Source organism: Dipodomys ordii, unplaced genomic scaffold (genome assembly GCF_000151885.1).
Source record: "Dipodomys ordii isolate 6190 unplaced genomic scaffold, Dord_2.0 Scaffold61, whole genome shotgun sequence".
Taxonomy (NCBI): Eukaryota; Metazoa; Chordata; class Mammalia; order Rodentia; family Heteromyidae; genus Dipodomys; species Dipodomys ordii.
In genome coordinates, this window is record NW_012267277.1 from 10,194,203 (window position 1) to 10,220,791 (window position 26,589).

The following is a 26,589-nucleotide window of genomic DNA, read 5'->3' on the forward strand; positions in this document are numbered from 1 at the left end:
AAAAAAAAAAAAACAACAACAACCCATATGCTGGGCACCAGTGGTTCATGCCTGTAATCCTAGCTACTCAGGTGGCTGAGATCTGAGGATCTCGGTTCAAAGCCAGCCCGGGCAGGAAAGTCCATGAGACTCATCTCCAGTAAACCACTAGAAAATGGGAAGTAGCACTGTGGCTCAAGTGGTAGAGTGCTTGCCTTGAGCTGAAGAGCGCAGGGACAGTGCCCAAGCCCAGAGTTCAAGCCCCAGGACCAACAAAAAAAAAAACCCACACAGTAAAATCTATGAGACTTTTATTGCCAATTAACCACCAAAAAGCCAGGAGTGGTGCTTTGGCTCACGTAGTTCAGCATTCAGAGCCCTGAGTTCAAGCCCCAGTACCAGCAAAGGAAAAAGAGAGAGAGAGTTAAATTCTGAAATTAACATTTTATTTCCAATTTAAGGTTACAAGCAAAAATTATGTCAGATTCCTCACTGGCTGGCAGCAAGAAAATAAACCCCACGTCCTTCTGTTCGACCAGGGACCCTCAATACCGCTGCTCTATAAGGTATTTCACACGCTGGGAGGATGGTCTGGGCTTTTTGGTGGAAAGTTGGAACATCTTTTTTGTAAATAGAAGTTGAGCATCCCTAATAGAGAAACCCAAAGACTGAAGTTTCCTGAGTGTTAACATGGTACCATAAATAGAAAGTCATATAGGTGACTGACCTCATGTCATAGTCAGAATGCAGGCACACTGAAAATGCTGTATAAGATTCCCTCAGGTCATGTGTACAGGGTGTGTGTGAAGCAGATGAATTTTGTGTTTGGACTTGGTTTCATTCCCAAGATAACTCATTATGAGTGTACTAAGAAACGGGAACACTTCATCTTGAGCATCAGGATGAGAGATTCTCAGCACCTAAGAGTTTCAAACAGGAGGAAGACTCAAAAGCCAGACATTTCATTGTCCTTCCACTGCCTTCAGCAGTCAACGCCGAGTGACAGGGTCTTAGACCAAGACAGGCACACATGCATACATAGAGAGGTGTACAGTGGCCATGCGACGTAGCCAGGGTCTCGCTGCACTGCTGTGTGGGGAGTACATGGCGCCCCTGCAGCCTGTGTACCCCTACACCACAACTCCAGCACACCTCCTTGTACTGTGACATGCGTGGGAGAGGACTGTCCCGCATCAATGCCCTGGACACTCCGTGGCTCACACCCATGTTCAGTAAATGATTATTTTGCTTTCTCTCTAAAAGAAGGAATGAGGTGGTGTTTACCTCTGTAGCTATAAGTTTTTGTAGCTGCAAAGCTACAGAACTCCTGGATGGGTATGAGGTATATTGGTGGGTCTTCACCCCAGTGTGGATGTAAATGGGTCCTATTTTCCTTGTACATAAAGTACCATGCTACCGACTTTACTTTCTTCCTCTCCTTTTTCCCTCACAGTTGACTGCTTTTGCATACAAAGATTACTTATCATTTGGGTATGTGTATGCCGGCTTTCGAGGGGCTGAGGAGATGGCAAGACAGTACAATATCAATGTCCAGGCCCCCACCATCCTCATCTTCAAGGAGCACATAAACAAGCCAGCTGACATGATCCAGGTATGTCAAGCCTTCATGCCACTAAGCAGTAAAATGAGCAGAGCAGCAAGTGCCAGTGACTCACTCCTGCAATCCCAGCTACGTAGGAGACTTGAGCGGGGAGGATTGTAATTAGAGGCATCCTAGGCATATAGGAGACCCTTTTTTAACCAGTAGCTGGGTGCTGTGATACCTGTCTGTCATCCCAGCTGCATAGAAGGTTAAGATCAGTAGAAGGGAGTTCCAGGCCGAGCTAGGCAGCTAAGTCCTCAAGGCTCCATATCAGGAGAAGAAGCTGGGAGTGGTATTGTACACCTTTCAATCCCAGCTAGGACAGGAAGCCTAAAATAGGTGGATCACAGTCCAGGCATGCACTTAGGCATTTTTGGCATTTTTAGTGTTGTATATGAAACCAGAATTTTCCCCATTACTTCTTCTGGTTTTTTATTGTTGTTTTTATTGGTCATGGGGCTTTACTGTCCCTAAGCTTTTGTGCTAACAGGGCCTCACTTTTGTTAGGCATTCTACCCTTGAGCCACTCCTACAGCCCCTTTTTGCATTGGTTATATTCAAGGTTTCGCTTAATGCCAGGTCAATCTGGACTGATCTTCCTTTTGCTTTCCTATATTGCTGGGGATGACTTTTTAGTCATTCGGAAATAGTTGTGATATCTGATAGGAAAAAATCTGTTCAGTGTGATTTAGCTTTTGGACAAGATCTCTCTTTTTTTGGACATCCTAGGGCTTGAACTTAGTGCCTGGGCTCTGTCCCTGAGCCTCTTGGTGCTCAGGGCTACCACTCTTATCACTTGAACCACAGCGCCACTTCCAGCTTTTTCTGCTTATGTGGTATTGAGGAATCGAACCCAGGGCCTCATGCATGCAAAGCAAGCACGCTACCACTGAGCCACCTTCCCAGCCCCTCCAGCCTTTTCTGTTTATGTGGTACTAAGGAATGGAACCCAGGGCTTAATGCATGCTAGGCAAGCACTCTACAACTAAGCCACATTCCCTGCTCTGGATAAGCTCTTTTTTAAAAAAAATAATTGTTTATTGAGATTGATTACATAAATGTCACAAATTTCGCAGTATTGTGGGATAGTGATACTTAAAGTCACAAACACGTTTTAACATTCACAAGGCAAATTGTCATCATCAATGGTCTATAACATTGGTGAATTCTATGAGCTTTGACAGTACAACTATCTCTTCCACATGGGGTAATATGTACATTTCTTTCCTTTTCCTTAGAGTAAGCTGTTCCTCTAAAAAAACCCAAAAAGCAACACACACACACACACAAACACACACTACCTTGGCTATTCTGGGTCTTTGGTAATTCTTTTTGTATATATTTTAAATTCCAGCAGGTTACATCGAATTAAAGCAAGAAACTACTTGGGTTTATATTAGCTCATTAAGTCACTTAGACATGCAGAAAAATCAAGGCCTTCTATCCAGTGGACATGATGTACCTACTCCATTTGTTTAAGTCATTTGTACATCTCAGTAGGTATTACAGTTTCTGTGTAAAAATCAGCTAAATGCTGATGGCATTCAGGTAGCTGAGATCTGAGGATTGCAGGTCAAAGCCAGCCTGAGCAGAAAAGTCTAAGAGACTCATTGCCAATTAACCACCAAAAAGCCAGAAGTAGAGCTATGGCTCAAATGGTAGAGTGCTAGCTTTGAACCCCAAAGCTCAGGGACAGCCCCCAGGCTCTGAGTTCAAGCTGCCTTGAGACCAGCACACGAGAACACACGCACACGCGCACACACACACACACACATCACACACATCACATCACATATTTCTGCCTAGCAAGCACACTGAGCTAAAACACCACTACTTCCATATTGATATGATTAAATTATATTTTATCAGCCTATTTCTAGGAACCTCATCTTTTTATACTGCTAAAAAGAGCATCTCTTGGGGCTGGGAAGGTGGCTCAGTGGTAGAGCGCTTGCCTTGCATGCCTGAGGCCCTGGGTTCGGTTCCTCAGCACCACATAAGCAAAAAGAAAAAAGCCGGAAGTGGTGCTGTGGCTCAAGTGGTAGAGCACTAGCCTTGAGCTGAAGAGCTGAGGGACAGCGCCCAGGCCCAGAGTTCAGGCCCCACGACCTGACCCAAAATTAAAAAGAGCGTCTCTTAAATTTTCTGTTGGGTAAAGTAATGCAACTGATATTTTTTTCTCTTAAGGCTAGCATGCTACCACTTGAGCCATAGTCCACTTACAGATTTCTGTGTTTATGTGTACTAAAGAATCAAACCCAAGGCTTCTTGCATGGTAGGCAAGCACTCTACCACTAAGCCACATTCCCAGCTCTGCAATTGATTTTTTTTTTTTTTTTGTCGGTTGTGGGGCCTGAACTTTGGGCCTGGGCGCTGTCCCTCAGCTTTTCAGCTTAAGGCTAGCACCCTATCACTTGAGCCACGGTGCCACTTCCAGCATTTTTTTTTCTGCTTATGTGGTGCTAAAACCCAGGGCCTCATTCATGTGAGGCAAACATTCTACCACTGAGCCAACTTCCCAGCCCCCTGCAATTGATTTTTAAATATTGACTTTGACTTATCACCCCAGCTATGTGAGAAGTGGAGATCAGGATGATTGAAGTTCAAGGCCAGCTCAGGCAAAAAGTTCATGAGATCCTACCCCAACCAATACACAGGTCATGGCAGTATATATGTGTCACTCCAGCTACAGGGGAACTGTAACTATGAGAATCGCTGTCGGCTAGTCTGGGCAAAAACTGATCTTTTTTTTTTTTTTTTTTGGCCAGTTCTTGGGTTTGAACTCAGCCAGATTCCTAGCCTGAAAACTTGAGTCTTAAGGAAAGACTTTGTGATTACTTTTATCATTACGTAACTGTAACAAGTTTTTCTTTTTTTTCAGATTTATATATTTTTTAGAAATTACTCCTATCTAATTTTTCAAATTAAAGTAACTTTTTCTTCCAACTCCAGCAACATTTGCGAGCCATTCCTTGATAATAGTTTCTTGTATTTCTTTTTCTTTCTTTTTTTTTTGGCTAGTCTAGGGGCTTGAACTTAGGGCCTGGGCACTGTACTTGAGCTTCTTGTTTTGTTTTGTTTTTGCCAGTCGTGAGGCCTGAACTCTGGGCCGGGGTGCTTTCCCTCAGTTCTTCAGCTCAAGGCTAGTGGTCTACCACAGCACCACTTCTGGCATTTTCTGTGATTTATTGGAGATAAAAATCTCACATTTCCTGACCAGTCTGGATTCAAACCATGATCCCCAGACCTCAGTCTCCTGAGTAGCTAGGATTACAGGTGTGAGCCACCAGTACGCAGCTTTACTAATTAATTTTTAATTGTGGCTGTTTTTTGGAACAAAGTCTCACTATTTTATCCAATCAGGCATTGAATTCCTGGACTCTAGCTGTCCTGGCACCTCAGTCCCCAAGTAACTGGGACCACAACTCCATATAGCTCAATATTATTTTAAGATTAACCTCCAAGTGCTACTACCTCTGTATCTCAAAGCTTGATGAATGGTATTTATCTGGTAAGTACTCAGGGTTTGGATGAGTGAATGAATCAAAAACCTATCCAGTGTTAGAAAACCTACTTCTTAGATCAGTGGCTTATTCAAAATATCCTTCTTAATTTCCAAATACAGGTAAGTGTTTTGATTTAATTAAGTACAAGCAAGTACAAGCATTCCCTTACTTGGCTATATGGTTGATGTGTCATTATTTTTAGTAAGAATGGAGGCAAAATGCATTCCCATGGGCTGTTTCTACATCGTGGAGGGACAAGAGCTTCTTGATTTTTCTTGGTTTCCCTGCAGGCGCGCGGGCTAAAGAAGCATGTCATTGATGACTTCATCACCCAGAACAAGTACTTATTGGCAGCCCGTCTCACCAGCCAGAAGCTCTTCCATGAACTCTGCCCCGTGAAGCGCTCTCACCGACAGAGGAAGTAAGAACACAGAGCTAGGCCCAGTACAGGGCCTACCCCTAAAGGACAGTTCAGCATCACCCTGGGATCCAGTTGATTCCTCAGCCACTGAGTAATGGCTGACTGAGAGGTTAGGGGTAGATAGGTCCAAATTGTTGAATGATCAAGCCTGGCATTAGAGAGGCCATCGAGATGCAGATCATCAGAGTCTTCAGAGTACAGAAGGCTTGGTTGGTAAAGCCTGGAGTGACAGCTATCCCTGCTACAGCATTTCACTCATGCTGAGCCTCTGCGAGTCTTGCAGAGGATCCAGGAAAGGGAGATCACTGAGGACATGATAAATAACAATGGGGAATTGGAAAGGTCAAGGCATACATATTCAGTACAAAGTATTATTACACAGTCTTTGAAAAGCCTGGAAATACAGGGAAACATTTATTGTACCTTCTCAGACTGATGGATTAGGGGTTCTCAACTTATGGCTATGTCATACATAAAGGATATCTGGACCAGCAGTCGCCAGCAGCACACACCTGTAATCTCTGAAGGGCCTCGTTCAGGCCAGTCTATGCTCTCGTGACTCATTAATTCAGGTCTCTGCTCCACATTTCCCTGACCAATCTGTCTGTCAAAATATGATTCCCACCCACACTGGCCTCTCTCTTCTTCCTCCTCTTGTTTTTGTCATAGCACTGTGGTTAGCTATTAGGAGATAGCCATTTATTTATTTAACACCTAGCTTCTTCTCTAGACTGACTTCCACAAAGGCAGGAATGCAGTCTATTTTATATAGTAAGTGTCTAGAGTAAGTTTTGGCATATAGTAAGTACTTGATAAGTATTTGGTTGCATAGATGGATGGATGAATGAATGAATGAATGAATGACTAAGCTTCCAATATGACTCGCAGGGGCTGAGAAGGTGGCTCAGTGGTAGAGCACTTGCCTTGCATGCATGAGGCCCTGGGTTCAATTCCCCAGCACCACATAAGAAAAAAAAAAAACCACTCCTAATAAGACTCGCAAAGGAAGTGGACCTTCAGTAACACAAAAAGCCCCTTAAAAGAAAGTCCTAAAGGCCAAGCTGGAGTTGGGTTTGGGGGAACACCAGCATTCGGGAAAAGGAGAGGGTCACTGGTAAGTTCGGAGTCTCCTTTCCATCCACTATATATGACAGCTTTCACTGGCAGTCTGTACAATGGGATGGGTCTCCCCTTCTTCTCTCCACTGGCCTTCTGCATCCTGGGCCTGTCCCAAGATTGGGTGTAACCTGCTCTCTTTTGCTTGTGCAGGTACTGTGTGGTCTTGCTGACTGCAGAGGCCACCAAGATGAGCAAAGCCTTTGAGGCCTTCCTGTCCTTCGCCTTGGCAAACACACAAGACACAGTGAGATTTGTGCACGTGTACAGTGGCCGGCAGCAGGAATTCGCCAGCACCCTGCTCCCCAACAGTGAGGCATTTCAGGGGAAGTCAGCGGTGAGCCCTAATTCTCCTGACCCTGTGCTCTTTTCAAGACCCTGGCCCTCTGTTCCACAGTGGCACTGTGGCTCAAGTAGTAGAGTGCTTGCCTTGAGCTGAAGAGCTGAGGGACAGAGCCCAGGCCCAGAGTTCAAGCACCACAACCAAAAAACCACAAAGGCTTCCTTTCTTGAAAAATCCACATTAAGTCAGAAGTTAAAGAACAAAGTGTTTTGGGGGTGAGGTGGGGGAAGGCCTTGCTAGGCCCCTGTGGCTCACACTTGTAATCCTAGCTACTCAGGAGGCTGAGATCTGAGCATCACGGTTCAAAGCCAGCCTGGGCAAGAAAGTCTGTGAGACTCTTATCTCCAATAAACCACCAAAAAACTGAACGTGGTGCTGTGGCTCAAGTGGTAGAGTACTTGCCTTGAGCTGAAGAGCTCAGGGACAGTGCCCAGGCCCCATGACTAACCAAAAAAAAAGGCCTTAAAAGTAATTGCTTTCAGGACCAAAGGATCTCTTGACCCTAGGAATTCAACACCACACTGAGCAACTTAATGAGACTCTATCTCATTAAACAGTAATATTAATTTCTTCTGTCAGAAATTTTTCAATCAGTGTTGGGGATATGGTTCAGGTGGTAGAGCACCTGCCTAGCAAGCACAAGGCCCTGAGTTCAAACCTCAGTTCTGCCCCCTAAAAAAGAAAAAATATTTTAGTCTCTGCAAGTATTAGTCTCCCTAACATTTATTTTATTTTATTTTATTTTTTTGTCGGTCGTGGGGTTTGAACTCTGGGCCTGGGCACTGTCCCTCAGCTCTTCAGCTCAAGGCGAGCACTCTACCACTTGAGCTACAGCGCCACTTTTGGTTTTCTGGTGGTTTATTGGAGATAGGAGTCTCACGGTCTTTCCTGTCCGGGCTGGCTTTGAACCGCGATCCTCAGATCTCAGCCTCCTGAGTAGCTAGGATTACAGGCATGAGCCACCAGCGCCTGGCTCTCCCTAACATTTACATTTGAGCATATTGCTGATTTCTAAATAGCTATAGCATACTTTTGAGGCTTCTCTTTTGGTTTTTGGGTTTTGGAGGGCTTTTATTTTTATGAAGCAGTCTACCTATGCAGTCCAGGCTGGCCTTGAACCTGTGATCCTCCCAACTGCCAATTGCTAGGATTACAGGGATGTGCTAGCACACCTGGCTGCTTTTGAGATTTGTGATGGTTTTCTTCTGTTCTCACAGGTGTCTATATTAGAAAGGCGCAACACAGCTGGAAGGGTGGTATATAAAACGCTGGAAGACCCCTGGACCGGGAGTGAAAGTGACAGATTTGTCCTTCTGGGTTACCTTGACCAGCTGCGGAAAGATCCAGCCCTTCTGTCCTCAGAGGCTGTGCTTCCAGAGTTGATGGATGAGCTTGCCCCCGTGAGCATCCTGGCCTCAGATCTCGGAGGGGAGGCTGGCCGCCGGGCTCTGCTGACAGTTCTGTGTCAGGCTGAAGCTCTCCCTCTGCATTCAGTCCTGACTGACCGTCTCACTTTCTCTCCCGACAGATGTTCCTCTTGCGGTGGTTCTACTCTGCCTCAGACTACCTCGAAGACATCTGGGATAGCGTGTTTCACAACAACTGGTAGGAAGATAGCTAGCGAGGGTTGCTTTCTCAGTTGATTTCAGCCTTATCATTTATCTTTTGGGAAGAGCCCATCCTGTAGATGTCAGTGGGAAACTGATGGTACATTTCCAACAGCTGCTCTCTTTCAGTAATTTAATTGGACTTTGTTTTTTTTTTTGGTAGTAGAGAGTTTGAATTCAGGGCCTCACACACTTAGTAGGCAAGTGTTTGCTACTTGGAACACACCTTTTAGTCCTTTTTGCTTTATGTTATTTTTTCAGTCTCATGTTTTTTACTTTTCTTCTTTCTTTTGTGCTAGTTCTGGACCTTTTTTTTTTTTTTTTTGGTCAGTCATGGAGCTTAAACTCTGGGCCTGGGCGCTGTCCCTCAGCTCTTCAGCTCAAGGGTAGCACTCTACCCACCATACCACTTCTGGTTTTCTGGTGGTTAATTGAAGATCAGAGTCTCACATACTTTCCTGCCTGGTCTGGCTTCAAATATCAATCCTCAGATCTCAGCCTCCTGAATAGCCAGGTTACAGGCATGAGTCACCACTGTCCACCTCTAGTTCTGGGTCTTACAGGGTCTGGGTACCACTCCTTGGCTTTTTCACTAAAGGTTATCAGGCTATTGCTTGAGCCACAGCTCTACTTCTGCTGGTTAATTGGAGATAAGAATCTCATAGGAGATTTGTGAACCAAAGCCAGCCTGGGAAGGAAAGTCCATGAGACTCTTTTTTTTTTTTTTTTTTGGTCGGTCGTGTGGCTTGAACTCTGGGCCTGAGCGCTGTCCCTCAGTTCTTCAGCTCAAGGCTAGAACTCTACCACTTGAGCTACAGCGCCACTTCCAGTTTTCTGGTAGTTTATTGGAGATAAGAGTTTCATGGACTGGGGCTGGAAAGGTGGCTCAGTGGTAGAGTGCTTGCCTCGCATGCATGAGGCCTTAGGTTCGATTCCTCAGCACCACATAAGCAGAAAAAGCTGGAAGTGGTACTGTGGATCAAGTGGGAGAGTGCTAGCCTTGAGCTAAGACCTGAGGGACAGCGCCTAGGCCCAGAGTTCAGGCCCCATGACCAACAAAAAAAAAGTTTCATGGACTTTCCTGCCCAGGCTGGCTTTGAACCGCGATCCTCAGATTTCAGCCTCTTGAATAGCTAAGGTTACAAACGTGAGCCTCTGGTGCCCGCCAGTCCATGAGACTTATCTCCAGTTAACCACGAGAAAACCTGAAGTGAAGCTGTGACTCAAAGTGATAGAATGCTAGCCTTGAGCAAAAGGAGCTCAGGGACAGCATCCAGGCCCTGAGTTCAAGTTCCACAACAAAAGAAAAAAATCTCATAGACATTCCTGCCTAGGCTGGTTTTGAACCATAATCCTCAGGTCTCTGCTTCCTAAGTAACTATGATCACAGGTGTAAGCCACCAGCACCTAGCTTTAGTCCTGTACTTTTTTTTTTTTTCTTTGTCGGTCGTGGGGCTTGAACTCTGGGCCTGGGCGCTGTCCCTCAGCTCTTCAACTCAAGGCGAGCGCTCTACCACTTGAGCTACAGCGCCATTTCCGGTTTTCTGGTGGATTATTGGAGATAAGAGTGTCACGGTCTCTCCTGCCTGGGCTGGCTTTGAACCACGATCTGCAGATCTCAGCCTCCTGAGTAGCTAGGATTACAGGTGTGAGCCACCAGCACCCGGCTTGTACTTTTTTTTACCCAGGGCTAGGGTTGGCCCATAGTCATCTTTGTGTGTCTCCCATGTAGCAGGAATTGCTTTATAGTCAATGACTATTCCTTCCTGCAGGTTGGGGAAGGGTACCCCAGCTGTACCCCACCTGGACTTCTAGAAAGCAAAACTTGGGCTGGGCACCAATGGCTCATGCCTGTAATCCCAGCTACTCAGGAGGCTGAGATCTGAGGATCTCAGTTCAAAACCAGCCTGGGAAGGAAAGTCTGTAATGCTCTTATCTCCAATTATCCACCAGAAAACAGAAGTGGCACTGTGGCTCAAGTGGTACAGCACTCGCCTTGAGCTAAAGAGCTAAGGGACAGTGCCCAGGCCTAGAGTTCAAGCCCCACAACCGACAAAAGGAAGGAAGCAAGGAAGGGAGGGAAGTGGAAAGACAGGAGCTAGGCTTCAGTGGCCCATGCTTGTAATCCTAGCTACGCAGGAGGCTGAGATCTGAGGATCAGGCAGGAAAGTCTGTGACAGAGACTTATTTCCAATTAACCAGCTAAAAGCCATAAATGAAGCCGAGGTTCAAGTTGTAGATCACCAGCCTTGAGTAAAAAAGTCAAGTGCAACTTCCAGGCCCAGAGTCCAAGCCCCAGTACTGGCATAAAGTAAGATGAATAACATAAACTAAAACAATTATATAGGATTTTTTTTTTTTTGGTCATGGGGCTTGAAATCTGGGCCTGGGTGCTGTCCCTCAGCTCTTCAGCTCAAGGTTGGTGTTCTACCACTTGAGCCACAGTGCCACTTCTGGATTTTTCTGTTTATGTGGTACTGAGGAATCGAACCCAAGGCCTCATGCATGCAAGGCAAGCACTCTACCACTGAGCCACCTTCCCAGCCCCTATATAGGAAATTTTGAAAGCTTGACTTTCACCCCTCTGTTCCCTGCTCCACTATTCTGTGCCATTTCTGGATGATACTGTCCAAAAAAGGGCTAGAAGGATGGCTCAAGTGGAGGAACACCTGCCTAGCAAGCGTGAGGCCCTGAGTTCAATCCCCCATACTGCCCCAAATAAGAAAATCAGTGAAACTGAATTCATTCACCAGAATGTTGTTCAGTGCTTCCCCAGCATGAGGAGGTTGGTCCATGAGTAGAGTATAACTGCCTTGTGACCCGTCTTACCACATGGGCAGCTCACTCTGATAATGCCAACATGCAAAACTAGACTTCTGGGATCAGGACTGTGGTTAGAACCCTAAGGAAAGTCTGCCTCCCCTTCACCATCCCAAAGTAGCCTGTTTAGGGGGCATTGTTTATTGATGTACAAGCTTCTTAACTCCCAGCCCCTGAGGCGCTAACGCAGCGGTGTGCTTGTTCCAGGCGGGAGATGATGCCCCTGCTGTCACTCATCTTCTCAGCCCTCTTCATCCTCTTTGGCACTGTCATCGTCCAGGCTTTCAGGTAAGTGCCTCAAACCTTCACAGTCATTCATACTTTCCTTTCCTCCTGATACCATGGCTTAAATTTAAGACCTTGCACTCTAACTTGGCTTTCTTGCTCCTTAGCTGGTACTCTTACTATTTGAGCAATGCCTCCAGCCCAACTTTTTGCTCATTAGTGATAGAGTCTTTTGGACATTTCTCCCCAGGCTGGCTTCAAGCGATAATTGTCAGATCTCAGTGTCATGGGTATCTGTGATGTAGGGGTGAGTGAGTCACTGGCACCAGCTCCATCCTCTTTCTCTGAAATACTCCTTTTTACATTCCTCAGTGACTCGAATGAGGAGCAGGAGTCCCAGCCCCCAGAAAAAGAGGAAGTCCCTGAGAAGACCGGGAAGACAGAGCCGAGCTTCACCAAAGACCTCAGCAGGTTTTCCTGACACATGGCACCCTCCACTGCCCTCAGCCCCTGCCATGATGCCCAGCCTGCACAGCCTGACAGCAGGGCCTGTGGGCAGCATAGAAGCTGCCTCCCCCTGTGTGTGAGAGCTAGATACAGGTTGAGCATCCCTAATTTAAAAATCCTGCATCTAGAATGATGCACCATGCAAAACTTGTAAAAAGTCACGGGTAAAAAATGCCACTGTGACAACATGTGGTCACAAATAGATGGTTCTAGACCTGGACCTCATGGGACAGGTTGTGAGACAGGTTGTGAACAGAGCTGGGATTTCATCTTTTACATCCATGACATGTGTTTCTTGATCTCAAATTGACTAGTGAAGGCAGGAAGGGGAAAGCACATGAGGGAGGTGGTGGATGAGCCAGAAGCAGGAGTCCTAACTCATGACTCTAGATGGCTCCCCAGTGAGGGACTGAGTAGACAAAGAATCGGGCTGAGGGGCCATGCCTCCTTCATTTTGTCCTAAAGCAGCCTTGCACCGCTGGAAACCATATCAGAAAGGCTGTTTCAAGTCAGGGTCCCCCATTGAATCTTGCACCCCATACTACAAATGCGGTAGACAGTGTTAAGTAGCTTTCCCAGTCTGGTCAGAACACAGCGTCTCTAAAGTAGAGGTGTTGTTTGTCCCCCCCCACCTCTCCTGCCCTCCCCTTCCTCTGCCTTCCCACTGTGGTCATCCTTACCTCCCCCACATTTCTCCACAGCAGGATTCCTAAGAAAGGCTTCGTGGAGGTCACTGAACTCACAGATGTGACGTACACCAGCAACCTGGTGCGCCTGAGGCCTGGCCACATGAACGTGGTCCTCATCCTGTCGGCCTCCACCAAGAACAGCCTGCTGCAGAAATTTGCTTTCGAGGTCTACTCATTCACTGGGTAGGTACCCGTATGTGCCCTGGTGTGAGAAAGGAAGGGGGAGGGAGGAGGCCACTTGGGAGAGGGGTGCTGCTAGACCCTTGCACCCTCTCTGGCCACGCAGCACCTCCCATGGAGCAAGACGTTGGCTGGGTTCTCCCAGTGTCTACTCCTAAGCCATCATGGGGGACTTTGGGTGTGTGCCTGGCTTGAACTTGGCCTGGGTACTGTCCCTCAGCTTTTTAGCTCAAAGATGGTGATCTGCCACTTGAGCCACAGTAATTAATGGGAGATAAGAGTCTCATGGACATACCTTCCAAGACTGGCTTTGAACTGTGGTCCTCAGAAACCAGCCTCCTGAGGAGATAGGATTACAGTCATGAGCCACTAGTGCCTGGCTCCTGGGAAAGACTTCTTTTCCCCTTTGATTCATGTTTTGTTGGTTCTGAACTGAAGAGATTGAATTCATGTCCCTGTATGAGCCTCTAATAGGGCTGAGCTTTGCTACTTCTGTGCTCTGAGTTTGACAGGATTCTAGTGCATGGGTGTTGCCCAGGAGAGGGGTGATATGGCTATTCCAGACCTTGCATGCATGCACACACGTGCGCGTGCACACACACACACACACAGACGTCCTTGGGCCCCACTGACACAGCCTTTCCCTGTTTCCCGTCTATGTGGAGTATTGATCACCTGATGAGGAGCGTCAGGCCCTGACCCCTTGTGTCCCCCCTGCAGGAGCAGCTGCCTGCACTTCTCCTTCCTGAGCCTGGACAAACACCGGGAATGGCTGGAGTACTTGCTGGAATTTGCTCAAGATGCAGCCCCCATCCCAAACCAGTACGACAAGCATTTCATGGAGCGGGACTACACAGGTTATGTACTAGCTCTGAATGGCCATAAGAAATATTTCTGCCTTTTCAAGCCCCAAAAAACAATGGAAGAGGAAGAGGCCATGGGGGTGAGCAGCGATCTGGACTCCTCCCTCCACCTGGGCGAGTCTCGGGGGAAGTCTTCCTGCGTGGGGTCCAAGCCCATCAAAGGCAAGTTGAGCAAGCTGTCCTTGTGGATGGAGCGGCTGCTAGAAGGATCCTTACAGAGGTTTTATATCCCATCGTGGCCAGAACTAGACTGAGTCGATTTCTAAAAGAGATGCGAACTCCTCTGATTTTTAACATGCCCCAGGAAACAGGTATTTTCAGGACTCAAGCTATCTCACTGAACAGAGTAGAGATTTAGGATTACTCTTCAGAACAATGCCTAGAAGATTCTTCCTCTGCCCTGCCCTCACCTAGGACAGGTTTGAATTCCCTAAATAAGAACACTTGCCTTTGGGTTCCCCTGTCCTCATCTGAATGCCACACTATTTAAAATAGACTGCTCGTTCCTTCCACTCTGCCAGCCCTGTCCCGGGCTCCCACTCCCCTCCTGCCCCATCCTGTCCCATATGGTGGAGGGCCTGACCCTGAGCAGGACCTACCTGTAGTGCAGGTCAGGTGGGATCATAGGCCTTACCTCCCACCCCCACCCCAGGCCACAGCCTGGTCCTGGCCTTTACCTCTGTCACGGCGCATGCTCCTACCAGGGAATGGCCCACTGCAGCCACAGGGCCCCAAGTCCTGAAAGCAGCCTAGCTCCACACAATCAGTCTGGTGGGGTGGTTGTTCTGGGAGCGAGCAGCTGAGAAATGTATTTTGGGGGTATCCCCCACAAGTTTGCCAGGCACGGCTTTGCAAAGAAAAGAGTGAGCGGGGGCTCTGCAGATGAGCTGACTTTCTTCCTACGTAGAGGGAAGGGACTGCTGGGAGGCTCTCCTGGAATTGTGGGTGGCCTCCCCACGGCCCACTGGCCACCCGAGCCAGGGGATGGGGCCTGCCCACCAGATGTACTGTAAGACTGAGCCACTGGCCTGTATGTTTCAGATGCCTTTCTGCCTCCATCAATTTTAGGGTATGGATATTTAGGAGCCATAACTTGTAATCTTGTTCTCTGAACGTAGATAAATAAGCTGCTATAAAGCCAGTAGATGTTAAACCGAAGACAAGTTCTTCCTGCCTGCCTGGAGCCGGGTGAAGCCTCCTGGTTCCCTGGTGTCTTTCTAGTGAAATGCCAGATGCATCTTTGTACCAAGGAACTTAAACTCTCTCAACAGTTGCATTTTGAACATCGTCATCCCCAAAGTGCTGTATCTACAAGTCATTTTGGTTTTCGTTGTTGTTGTTTTTAATGACAGATGAGTCAAGACTCATTCTAGACTCCATTTTGAACACTGCTCCCTTTCCACTTGTGGCCCGTGTTTTGGTGTCCCGACTTCACTGATTCACCTCTCCCTTACACGCCGTTCCCAGTGTCAGGTCACACCCATCATCAGCTCCCCCAGCTCTAAGGTGGGCTGTGCCCTCAGTACCCTGGGCTCCAGCCAGTCATGACAGCCCCACTAGAGGGCACTCTGTTTTTAGCACCAGACCACCAGCAAGTTTGGACAACTTACAAAAGTGGTCTTGTTTTACTGTCACAGCAAATACCCTTTCACAAGGTGAAGGGCACAAATCAGGGATGGGACATTGATGAAGTTACTATTTCTTTAATCATAATCGCTTTCTCAACAAAGCCACTCGGATCCTAATCATTTGAACATCAAGCTACAGTGGTTAAGTGGTAAAATCATTTTGAACCCAAGAATTCCTGTAGTTTTCATCAAATCTATAGCTTTATTAAAAAAATAATTTTAAAAAACAAAAAAAAAAATCACTGCCAGGCTTCATTCTTCATTGGTCCTCTGAACATGGACGCTGACTCTGGTGCCGCAAGTCAGGGTCCCTGGCTCAGGTAGAAACAGTAAAGTCCACTGGGCCCTCCATATGCAGACTTGAAAATTATTTCCTGAAGGCTGCAGATATAGTTGAGTGGCTGAGCATATCCAGCCTTGAGTTCCAGTCCCCCTCTCCCCTCTAAAAAAAGTAATAAGGTAGTTGATATATATATTCTGGTTGTTAATGGTCAAGCTGCTCTTGAGTAGTTTTGGTTCAGTGGTAGGTTTGTATTTTAAATCTTTGGTACTAATGAACTTTCTGACTTATAATTTCTGAAAACCAAAACTTTTCCCAGATTGTTTTTTTTAAGTTTGTAGCCAAAAGAAAAAAGCTACCCCTTCTGTTTACCCAAGAGGATGGTGGTGATAGAATTGACAATATTCTTGTCAGCACAAACTCAGCACACACCTATTTAGGGACTAATAGACATGTGCCCCCAGGGGACACTTGGGAGCTTTGCTGTTCTAATTTTGGGGTTTGTGAGAGGGTCTCACTGTGCAGCGCAGGCTGGCCTCAAGCTCACCATCCTTCTGTCTCAGCCTCTCGAGTGCTAGAATTCCTGGCATACACTGCCACCTCAGCCTGTTCTCCTGAATGTTGTTTCCGGGTATTTGTTTACTTCTGTGTCAAATGTGAGCCAAACCATGCTCAGCCAATGCCAGCATTTCTCCTGATTTCTGTAATCATACAGGACCCAACTTTGGTTTTAAATCCTTGGTCTTCGTCTATTGACGTATCATGTTTAGTAGCTGAGTGAACACTGACCTAAAGCTAGTCTTAGTAAAATCCATGCCCGCATCAAAAGATGCTTTTGTGATTGCACAGGTATTGTTGCACAGTTTGTCTCACTCAGAGGTTGTGGGCCCTGAGCAGCATTTCAATGAGCAGGACATCCTGCGTTCTAGAAGATACCTTACTCTCTCCTCCCAACATGGCTACCACAGACAACTTGGTCATAGTTTCCATGAGTTGCTCTTGTCATCCACAGCCTCTTCATCCTCATAGCCTCTTATTTATTGCCATTCTAAAGAATTTGTAACTCTCCTCCATACATAGTTTTTTTTTTTTTTCCCCCATAGGGAGCCAGGTGCCAGTAGTTCACGCCTGTAATCCTAGCTACTCAGGAAGCTGAAATCTGAGGATCACAGTTCAAAGCCAGCCCAGAAAAGTCCATGAGACTTATCTCCAATAAACCACCAGAAAACGGGAAGTGGCTCAAGTGGTAAAGTGCTAGCCTTGAGCGGAGATGCTGAGGGACAGCTCCTAGGCCCAGAGTTCAAGCCCCATGAATGACAGAAAGAAAAGAAAGAAACAGGGAGCCAAGTACCTGTGGCTTATGCCTGTAATCCTAGCTACTCAGGAGGCTGAGATCTGAGGATCAATATTCAAAGTCAACCCAGGGTATCTTATCTCCACTTAACCACAAAAAAAGACAGAAGTGGAGCTGTGGTTCAAGTGGTAAGAATGCCAGCCTTGAGTGAATAAGTGGAGAGGTTACGCCCAGGCCCTGAGTTCAAGTCCCAGGACTAGCACACACACAAAAAAGAAATAGGGCCAGACTGTGCTTTCTTTTGTTTTGGTTGGTTGTGGGGCCTGAACTCTGGGCCTGGGTGCTGTCCCTCAGCTCTTCAGCTCAAGGATAGTGCTCTACCACTTGAGCCACAGCACTACTTCTGGCTTTTTTCTTTTTGCTTATGTGGTGCTGAGGAATCGAACCCAGGGCCTCATGCATGCAAGGCAAGCACCCTACCACTGAGACACCTCAGCCCCAGACTGTACTTTTAAGTGGCTTGCTTTGTCTGGCAATAGGGATCAGAAGTAAACACTGAAACTTTTTGTTTGTTTTCCCAAAGTAAAATCCCAGGCTAGAGGATGTAGCTCAGGCAGAGTGCTGGTCTAGCATGTATAAGGCCCTGCGTTCCATTGGAAGATTAATAATAAAGTAGGAGTCCTTAAAAGTAGATACAGGGGCTGGAGATGTAGCTCCGTGGTGGCACACTTTCCTAGCATTCTTGGGACCCTGGGTTTGAGCCTTAGCACCACAACAATAAAATAATAAAAGTTGGTGTCGAAGAAATGTAGTTCCTGCCCAAGGCCCTGGAGAATACACACAAGTGTCATGGCTGCTGCCTCGGCCTCAGCTGGCTAGGAGAGAGGACTGCACTTGGAACACACATCTGAGAAGAAGGTGACTAGATTTTGCACTTTTGATACTCTTAGGAGTAACTTAATTTGGCAAATTGTCTTTTTTTATGTTTGAGGATTTTCTTTCAGTTTTTTTGTTTTGAGTTTTATTTTTTTGTATTGTGAAAAGCACTGAAGCTGATGTTATTTTGTTTTAAGAATATTATGGACTGGAAACAAATAAACTATTTTAATGTGTGATGACTATGGGCTAGCTCTTGCGTCGCGTGAAGATAATTTGATCAGATGCATCATCCATAAAACTGAACCAATGTGTAATACTACACATGCTTACAGTCAGCACAACAGTTTTGGAAAGGGTTATCCACAAAGGGAAAGTGGTGGCTTGGAGAGTAGATGATGGAAAACAGTCTTACAGGGTTGGATTAGACGTCTCATTAAGGTTCTGCCAGGTGCTAAAGGCACTCCATGCACTGCTGGGCTGAGCAGAAAGTTTCTTACAGGGATCTGCATGCTATTTTCTTTTCTTTTTTTTCTTTTTTTGGTCGATTGTGGGGTTTGAACTCAGCCTGGGTGTTGTCCCTGAGCTCTTCAGCTCAAGGCAAATGCTCTACCACTTGAGCCACAGCACCACTTCTGGTTTCCTGGTGGTTAATTGGAGATAAGAGTCTCATGGACTTTCCTGGGCTGGCTTTGAACCTCAATCCTCAGATCTCAGCTTCCTGAGTAGCTAGGATTATAGGTGTGAACCACTGGTGCTGGGCTGCGCTATTTTCTTTTTTTTGCCAATCCTGGGGCTTGAACTCAGGTCCTGGGCACTGTTCCTGAGCTGCTTTTGCTCAAGGCTAGCACTTTACCACTGGAACCACAGCACCACTTCCAGCTTTTTCTGTTGTATGTGGTACTGAGGAATTGAACCCAGGGCTTCATGCATGCTAAGCAGGCATTCTACCACTGAGCCACATTCCCAGCCCTATGCTATTTTCTTTTCTTTTATTTTGTATGTTTTTTATTGTAAAAATACCGTAGAGCGGTTACAGTTTCATGAGCAAGGTACCGAGTACATTTCCCGTCGAGCATTTTTGCCTTCTTTTTTTTTTGTTGTTCTTTTTTTTTGTTGGTCATGGGGCCTGAACTCTGGGCCTGGGCACTGTCCCTCAGCTCTTCAGCTCAAGGCTAGCACTCTACCACTTGAGCAACGCTCTACCCCTTGAGCCACAGCGCCACTTCTGGCTTTTTTCTTTTTGCTTTTGTGGTGCTGAGGAATCGAACCCAGGACCTCAGGCATGCAAGGCAAGCGCTCTACTACTGAGCCACCTTCCCAGCCCCTCCCCTATTTTCTTTTACACTGACTTATGCTCACATGCTTCTAAGACCAAGATATAGCCATGAATTCCTCAGAAGAGGAGCTGTTGTTTTGTTTTGTTTTGGTGCTGGTCCTGGGACTTAACTCAGGGCATGGGCACTGCCCCTTAGCTTTTCTGCTGGTACTCTACCACTTGAGCCACATCTCCACTTCCAGCTTTTTGGTGGTTTATTGGAGATTAAATTCTCGGGACTGGGAATGTGGCTTACTGGTAGAGTGCTTACTTGCCTTAGCATGGATGAAGCCCTGGGTTCAATTCCTCATTACCACATAAACAGTCATAAGTGGCGCTGTGGCTCAGGTGGTAGAGTGCTAACCTTGAGCAAAGGAATATCAGGGACAGTGTCCAGGCCCTGAGTTCAAGCCCCAGGACTGGCAAAAAGAAAAGTCATGGACTTTCCTGTCTAGGCTGGCTTCAAACTGCAATCTTCAGATCTCAGACTCTTGAGTAGCTAGGATCACAGGCATGAATCTCCAACGCCCAGCTGAGAAGCTACATTTTAAAGAACGATACAGAATTATGGGATATTTGTACAGTATTACTGTACAAATATATTATTGTACAGTATTACAGATTTTTTTTACAAATTTTATTCCTCTGATTTTGAGAGACCCTTGAATGAAATTCTCCATCCCTTCCTCCGTTATCCTCTGCTATCTTCCATCAAAGGAAGGAAAAAAAATTGAAGCCACGGAAGTGCTTCACTATTTTAAGCAATTCAGACTCCTAGAAATGTTAGTTGCTCGGGTTAGAGTTCAGAGTGTCCTTATTTTATAGCCATCAAGGACACTTTTAGTAGAAAGCTTTATTGGCATAAATGCTTTAGTACAGACTGCTTGCTTATCACTTCTTGGGACGGTGTCAGCAGTACAATCCGCTTTGTCTTGAAGGGCACAGACTCAAGCCGTGGTCACTTTAGGAAGAACACACAGCATCTCAAAAAGCAGGTTGGCTGCTAGCAGTGCCGTGTTTCCTAGCAAGGAGAGAGCAAAGCATGATGGGAGGACCTCACACCCAAGGGCCCAGGCTTCCAGACTCCTCAGCCCCTGCTCTGGGCCTCCCAACGCTGACTCCCAACCACAGAGCATCCCGCCCTCCTCTCCCCCTGCATTCTGCCACCACCAAGCACCATTTAGAGATAGTATTTGAAAAATTAAGGGTTGTTTGTGGTGAGCCTCTGTTTGTTCCCAAAACTCAATGTTGCTCCTGTGGCATGGCCCATTGACACCCCCCCCACCCCATACACACACCTTCCAGAATTCTCCTCCCCAGAATCTTACCAGCTAATCCCATTCAAGCTTCACCTCTGGCCTTATGTGAATATACTTAAATACCAAAAGCCCCATGTTCTCCAGGCCTTGTCTCTCTGATGCCTCTTTCTGTTACATGAGTCCCTCTTCAGCACTGGTTAAAACCTGTTCCGATCTATTCAGGTCTTTCTTTTCTTTTTTTTCCTGTCAGTTGTGGGGCTTGAACTCAGCACCTTGGCACTGTCCCTGAGTTCTTTTGCTCAAGGCTGGTGCTCTGCCATTTTAAGCCATTGTGCCACTTCCAGTTTTCTGGTGATTAATTGGAGATAAGAGTCTCACAGACTTTCCTGCCTGGGCTGGCTTTGAATCTTGAGCCTCAGATCTCAGCCTCCTGAGTAGCTAGGGTTACAGGTATGAGGCACCAGTGCCTGGCTTAGTTGAAGTCTTTTAACTCCTTTTCTCATCCATCTGATCTTTCCTAACACTATACCCTTAGTTGTAACCCCCTCAAAAAAAAAAAAGGAAGACATGTAGTGATATATATTTATTGTCTACTCTCTAAATGTAAGCTCTTCTAAATTAAAATTACTGTGATGTGGTCTGCTTGAAGATCTTAATCAATCAACTACCTGCTTTATATAAACATGCTTTGAAATTTCACTTTTCAATGAAATAGCAAAAGGGGATGGATGGAGTGCTATCACCCCAAACCTAAACTGATTTCTTTCTCTTCCTCTGACTGGTAGGCAAGGTAATAAATAGTACCTCATTACCTCTCCAGGGAGTGTCAGAGCTAATTAGCACATGCTTGGAAGGTGTGCACTAACAAGTTTATTTTCCTCAGTGTCAGAAAGACATCCTCTGCAGGTCCCACAAGCTCTCGAAGGGGACCTATCATCTACTATTCACTAGATTAATATAATCGACACCCACGGATCACATTCTTCCTGCTTACTCACCAGACAGATCATACATGGGTGACACTTCCACCAGGTCACAGCCCACCACATTCAGACCTTGACAGCCACGGATGATCTCCAGAGCCTATCCAAGATGGAAAGTGAGTTGTTCACAGGAGCGATCATTTGCAGTGAGTGACCAGTACAGGATCCTGTGGGCAGCTCCCAGCCTATGCCCACCCTAGGACCGCCCTCAAGTGTGTGGCCACATGGGTGAGCCTCCCAGAGAGGAAAGCAACTCATGTACGGCCCTTCTCCTGAGGGCATCAAGTATGATGGTGGAGATGAGCCATCATCAGCTTGGTTTTGTAGGTTATGGGCTTCAAGAAAAGCAATATAAGCACAGGTACCAGCCTGGAAAGGGGGAGGAGGGCACTAGCCAAGAGCATTCCAGGCAAAAGCACCATGATGGGAAAGGCACAAGAGTTAGGTGTGGACTGAGCTTGGGGTGGGAGTGGGAAGGAAGGCAGTACCCTTGTCAACCAGGGCTTATAGCCTACAGGCAAAAAAGCAGAGTCCTGGTGGAACTGAAGATTGCTAGGCTGTGAGAGGGGCAGTTAGACCCTCACCCCCTTTCTTAGGAGATATGTGACCTGAATAGGTATAGTCAGTCTGCACTCCCTCACAGACATCTCAAAGGATCTACTATTTATATGTCAAGGACAGGGTAGGAATCAATCAAAGGCCTGTGTTCCGAGTGAGCTCAGCATGCAACTGAAGCTAGATTCCAGGGTGGCTAAAATCCTTGGTGTAGATGGTTAATCCCACTGGGTGCACCTTTAAAATTGAGTGTAGTGTTTTGGTGCTAGAGCTTAAATCCAGGGCCTCATGTGTGCTATTCATATACTATACCACTAAGCTATAACTGCAACCCCAAATTTAAAGTTCTTAAGTTCTTTTTTTTTTTTGGTCATGGGGCTTGAACTCTGGGCTTGGGCGTTATCCTTGCGCTCTTCAGCTCAAGGCTAGCGCTCTACCGCTTGAGCCACAGCATCACTTATGTTTTCTAGTGTTTTAAGGGAGATAAGAGTCTCACAGACTTTCCTGCCTGGGCTGGCTTTGAAACACGATCCTCAGATCTCAACCTCCTGAATAGCTAGGATTACAGGCATGAGCCACCAGCGCCGGGCTAATTTTTTTTTTTGGGGGTCCGGTCATGGGACCTGAACTCTGTGCCTGGGCACTGTTCCTCAGCTCTTTCAGCTCAAGGCTAGCGCTCTACCACTTGAGCCACAGCGCCACTTCCAGCTTTTTTCTTTTTACTTATGTGGTGCTGAGGAATCGAACCCAGGGCCTCATGCATGCAAGGCAAGTGCTCTACCACTGAGCCAACTTCCCAGCCCCCGGGCTAATGTTCTTATGATGAGGATACTACAGTAGTGTCCCAGTGAATTCATTACAGATGGACCAGAAGCAAAAAAAGATCAAATAAAGGACTTATATCACTTCCCACAGAAAGAAAATGATAGCGCTTGTGAAAACTAGTCCTTCCACACCTATCCTCAGCCTTGAGAGCAGCAAAAGCCTCAGTACTCTTTCTTTCCTTCTTTCTTTTTTTTTTTTTTGTGCCAGTCCTGGGGCTTGAACTCAGGTCCTGGGTACTGTCCCTGAGCTTTTTTGCTCAAGGTTAGCTAGGACCCTACCATTTAATCCACAGCTCCACTTCCAGCTTTTTGGGTAGTTAATTGGAGGCGAGAGTTTCAGGGACTTTGCTGCCTAGACTGGCTTTGCACTGACCCTCGATCTACAACTCCTGAGTAGCTAGAATCACAGTCAGGAGTCACCAGGTCCTGGAAGTACTCTTCTTTTGTTTATGTATTTATGTATTTATTTTACCAGTCCTAGGGCCTGAACTCAGGGCCTGGGCACTGCCCCTGAGCTTCTTATGCTCAAGGCTGGCACTCGACCACTTGAGTGAGCCACATGGTTTCCCACGCAAGGCAAGCATTCTAGCACTAAGCCACATTCCCAGCCCTGTACTCTCCTTTTAAATCCTGCCTGGGCAGAGGATGGAATGCAGAGATAAAGGACTACCTAACATTCATGAGGCCTTGGGAGGCCCTGGGCTCCTCACCACCACACAAAAACATGATCATGGCTCCTGCAGACTCACCACACGTCTCAGCAAAGTGGAGAGTTAAGTATGGCCACCCCCAGACACCTCCCCCAGGGGAGCCTCCTTACCTGACTTGGGGTGAGACCGGCAATTTCAGGAGTCCCAGTTCCTGGGGCATAGGCAGGGTCCAGGGCATCTATGTCAAAGCTGATGTAGAGAGGCTTGCCTCCCATCTGCTTCCTGACCTCTGCCATCAGAGGGACCAGAGACTTCATCCAGCAGTCCTCGGCCAGGACCACCCGGAAGCCCTGAGGAGGAGGAAGAGTTAGAGATCAAGGACAACCCCACACCTTAGCTCTTCCGGGGTCTGACCCTCAGTCTTTATGAGGGGGAATTATGATCTCCATTTTACAAGTAAGGCAAAGAAAAAGGGTCAAAGCTACCTCTCTTATCCTTGGGGGTCAGGATCAGAAAGAGGCTTTGCTAAAGCCAAAAGTGAGAAACTTGGGTGGTTCATGCTAACATCTTCCAGCTACCTCTGCCCAGAACACAGGCCTTGGTGCATTCTAAAACCAAACCACAGGGAATCAGGCACTCATGGCTCACACTTGTAATCCTAGCTAATCAGGAGGCTAGGATTTGAGAATGGTGGTTTGAAGCCAGCTTGAGTAGACAAATCTAAGAGATTCTTATCTCTACTGAACCAGCAAAAAAGCCGAAGTAGAGAAGGTTCAAATGGTAGAGCACTAGCCTTGAAGGAAAAAGCTGTGTGAAGCCAGGTGCCAGTGGCTCACACCTATAATTTTAGCTACTTAGGAGGCTGAGATCTGAAGATCACAGTTCGAAGCCAGTCCAGGCAGAAAAGTCCCCAGCAGACTCTTATCTCCAAATAACTACTCAAAAAAGAAATGGAAATGGTGCTGTGGCTCCAGTGGTAGAGCAATAACCTTGAGCACCAAGAGGCTCAGGGACAGTGCCCAGACCCTGAGTTCAAGACCAGGACCAGGAAGAACAAAAAAAGTGCGAGGCCCTGAGTTCAAACCCCAATATTGGCACAGATAAAGGGACGAGATCTTCTCATGGGGGGTCTTGTGCCATGTTCCTAAGGGCTTCTGCCTGGCAAGTATGAGGATGAGAATAAAGGCGCTAGCCTTCCTGAACCTAGTTCAGACTTCTCCTCTCTTTCCAGCCAGCATCTTCAGAGGGGGCTACTGCCTCTGTCTCATTAATGTCTGCCTGTCCACTAATATGGCCATTTCCACTCACACTTTCTGAACTTTGCTTTCCTGCAGTGCTAGGGAGGGAGCCCAGGATTGGCCTCAGGCTGGGCAAGTGCTCTACCATGGAGGCCTCCCCCAACCCTTGCTTTCTGCACTTGACCAGTAACACCCCTGCGGAAACTATAGAAAAGGCAGCACTTTGGAGGAGCAAGGGGGGGGAGTGGGAGGGATATCTGGTATGTCACCTGGCTCCGGTTGTATCTGTAAGGGTCCAAGGTCATGGAAGGGCCCCGGATGCCAATCTGTACCACGTGCTTACAATCCAGGAGTCCCTCGTCCACACAGCGGCGGAAGGGTGTCCCATGGTACAGCTTCTCCCCCAGGGCCTTGTCGGCTGTATCCGTGTGGGCATCCACATGCAGCAGCCCCACAGGGCCATGCCTGGTGACAACAGGGCAGCTCAGAGGCCAAGGATCCCCTGGGAGGGCCCCAAGACATCCACCTTTCAGATCACCAAAACTTGAGGGCAAGTCACAACTGGGTGTCAGTGAGCTGTCTTCACAAATGGTTTCTCTCTACATTTGTTAAAAAGTATTCTCATACTAGGCACCATGCCTGTAATCCTAGCTACTCAGAAGGCTGAGATCTGAGAATCACAGTTCAAAGCCAGCCTGGGTCCGAAAGCCCATGAAACTCTTATCTCCAATGAACTACTCAGAAAAAGCCAGAAATGGTGCTGTGGCTTAAGTGGTAGAACACTAACCTTGAGCATAAAGAGGCTCAGGGACAGCACCCAGGACATAGGACAAAAACAAACAAGCAAACAAAGTATTTTTATGCCAGATGCTGGTGGCTCATTGTAATCCTAACTGCTCAGGGAGCTGAGATCTGCGGATCCTAGTTTAAGGTCAGCCCAGGTAGGGAAAATCCATGAAACTCTTTATCTCCAATTAACCACCAAAAAAGCTGGAAGTGGGGGTGTGGCTCAAGAGGTAGAGAGGCATAGCTTGAACAATAAAGCAAAGGAAGAGAATGAGGGCCTGAGTTCAAGCCCCAGTACAAGCACAAAAAAAGTTTATATTTATATGTATATGTGTACATATATGTGTTAGCACATATTAATCATACAAAAAGAGCTTTCATTGTGATATTCCCAGCCATGCACATAATATATTTTGATCATATTCACTCCTCTATTCCTCTCTTCCCTCCACCTCCAGTTTCTGTCTTCAAGTCACTCAGTATCTAGGAAGAGCAACAGACTTCAAGAAACCCATGGGAAAACAGTTGTACTGGGACAGTTGTACTGTAGAGAGTGTACTCTCTACACCCCTACTTCCTGTCTGCCATTACAGGAGGATGACAAGGAGGGTGCAGGCTGACAGAAGCTCAGTGGAGACGGAAGTAGTGCCAAGCCTCCATTGTCCAGCCATGGCACTAGCAGGAAGCTCTGCTCCTCGCACCTCCATCTCCCAGCCTGAGGCAAGGCCTGCCCCCACCATCTCTAACCAGGATGCTGCCTACCCACCAGCCCTCCCCAGAATGAATTCAGGAGCTGCCACCCACCACCCCAGCCCTTCTATCTCATCCTATCTCTTTCTCTTGATCATTTAGCCATCATTGATAAATCCTTATAGATTTCCACTTTTGACAATCCAGACCGGGTGCAGGTGGCTCATGCCTGTAATCCTAGCCTGTAATGTCTCCTCCTAGCAGGAGGCTGAGATCTGAGGATGGTGATTTGAAGTCAGCCTGGGAAAGGAAAGTCTATGAGAATTTTTTTTTGGCGGGGGGGGGGGGG

The 26,589-nt window shown here is 46.9% G+C and overlaps 2 protein-coding genes across 2 annotated transcripts in view; one reads left to right on the forward strand and one right to left on the reverse strand.

Annotated features, from left to right (window-relative positions):
* Dnajc16 (DnaJ (Hsp40) homolog, subfamily C, member 16) overlaps positions 1–16,890 on the forward strand; it is a 28,505-nt gene extending 11,615 nt beyond the window's left edge. The window contains exons 4-13 of the mRNA XM_013022222.1: positions 441–545; positions 1,433–1,591; positions 5,379–5,509; positions 6,779–6,962; positions 8,186–8,368; positions 8,497–8,573; positions 11,603–11,683; positions 11,993–12,091; positions 12,829–12,999; positions 13,717–16,890. Of these exons, the coding sequence (XP_012877676.1) occupies positions 441–545; positions 1,433–1,591; positions 5,379–5,509; positions 6,779–6,962; positions 8,186–8,368; positions 8,497–8,573; positions 11,603–11,683; positions 11,993–12,091; positions 12,829–12,999; positions 13,717–14,113 (1,587 nt within the window). The 3' untranslated portion in view covers positions 14,114–16,890. The remainder of the gene's footprint in view (positions 1–440; positions 546–1,432; positions 1,592–5,378; positions 5,510–6,778; positions 6,963–8,185; positions 8,369–8,496; positions 8,574–11,602; positions 11,684–11,992; positions 12,092–12,828; positions 13,000–13,716) is intronic.
* Positions 16,891–20,202: 3,312 nt separating this feature from the next.
* Agmat (agmatine ureohydrolase (agmatinase)) overlaps positions 20,203–26,589 on the reverse strand; it is a 10,224-nt gene continuing 3,837 nt past the window's right edge. The window contains exons 4-7 of the mRNA XM_013022223.1: positions 25,034–25,229; positions 23,697–23,876; positions 21,513–21,597; positions 20,203–20,276 (exon numbers count right to left, since the gene is read on the reverse strand). Coding sequence (XP_012877677.1) covers positions 20,203–20,276; positions 21,513–21,597; positions 23,697–23,876; positions 25,034–25,229 — 535 coding nt within the window. The remainder of the gene's footprint in view (positions 20,277–21,512; positions 21,598–23,696; positions 23,877–25,033; positions 25,230–26,589) is intronic.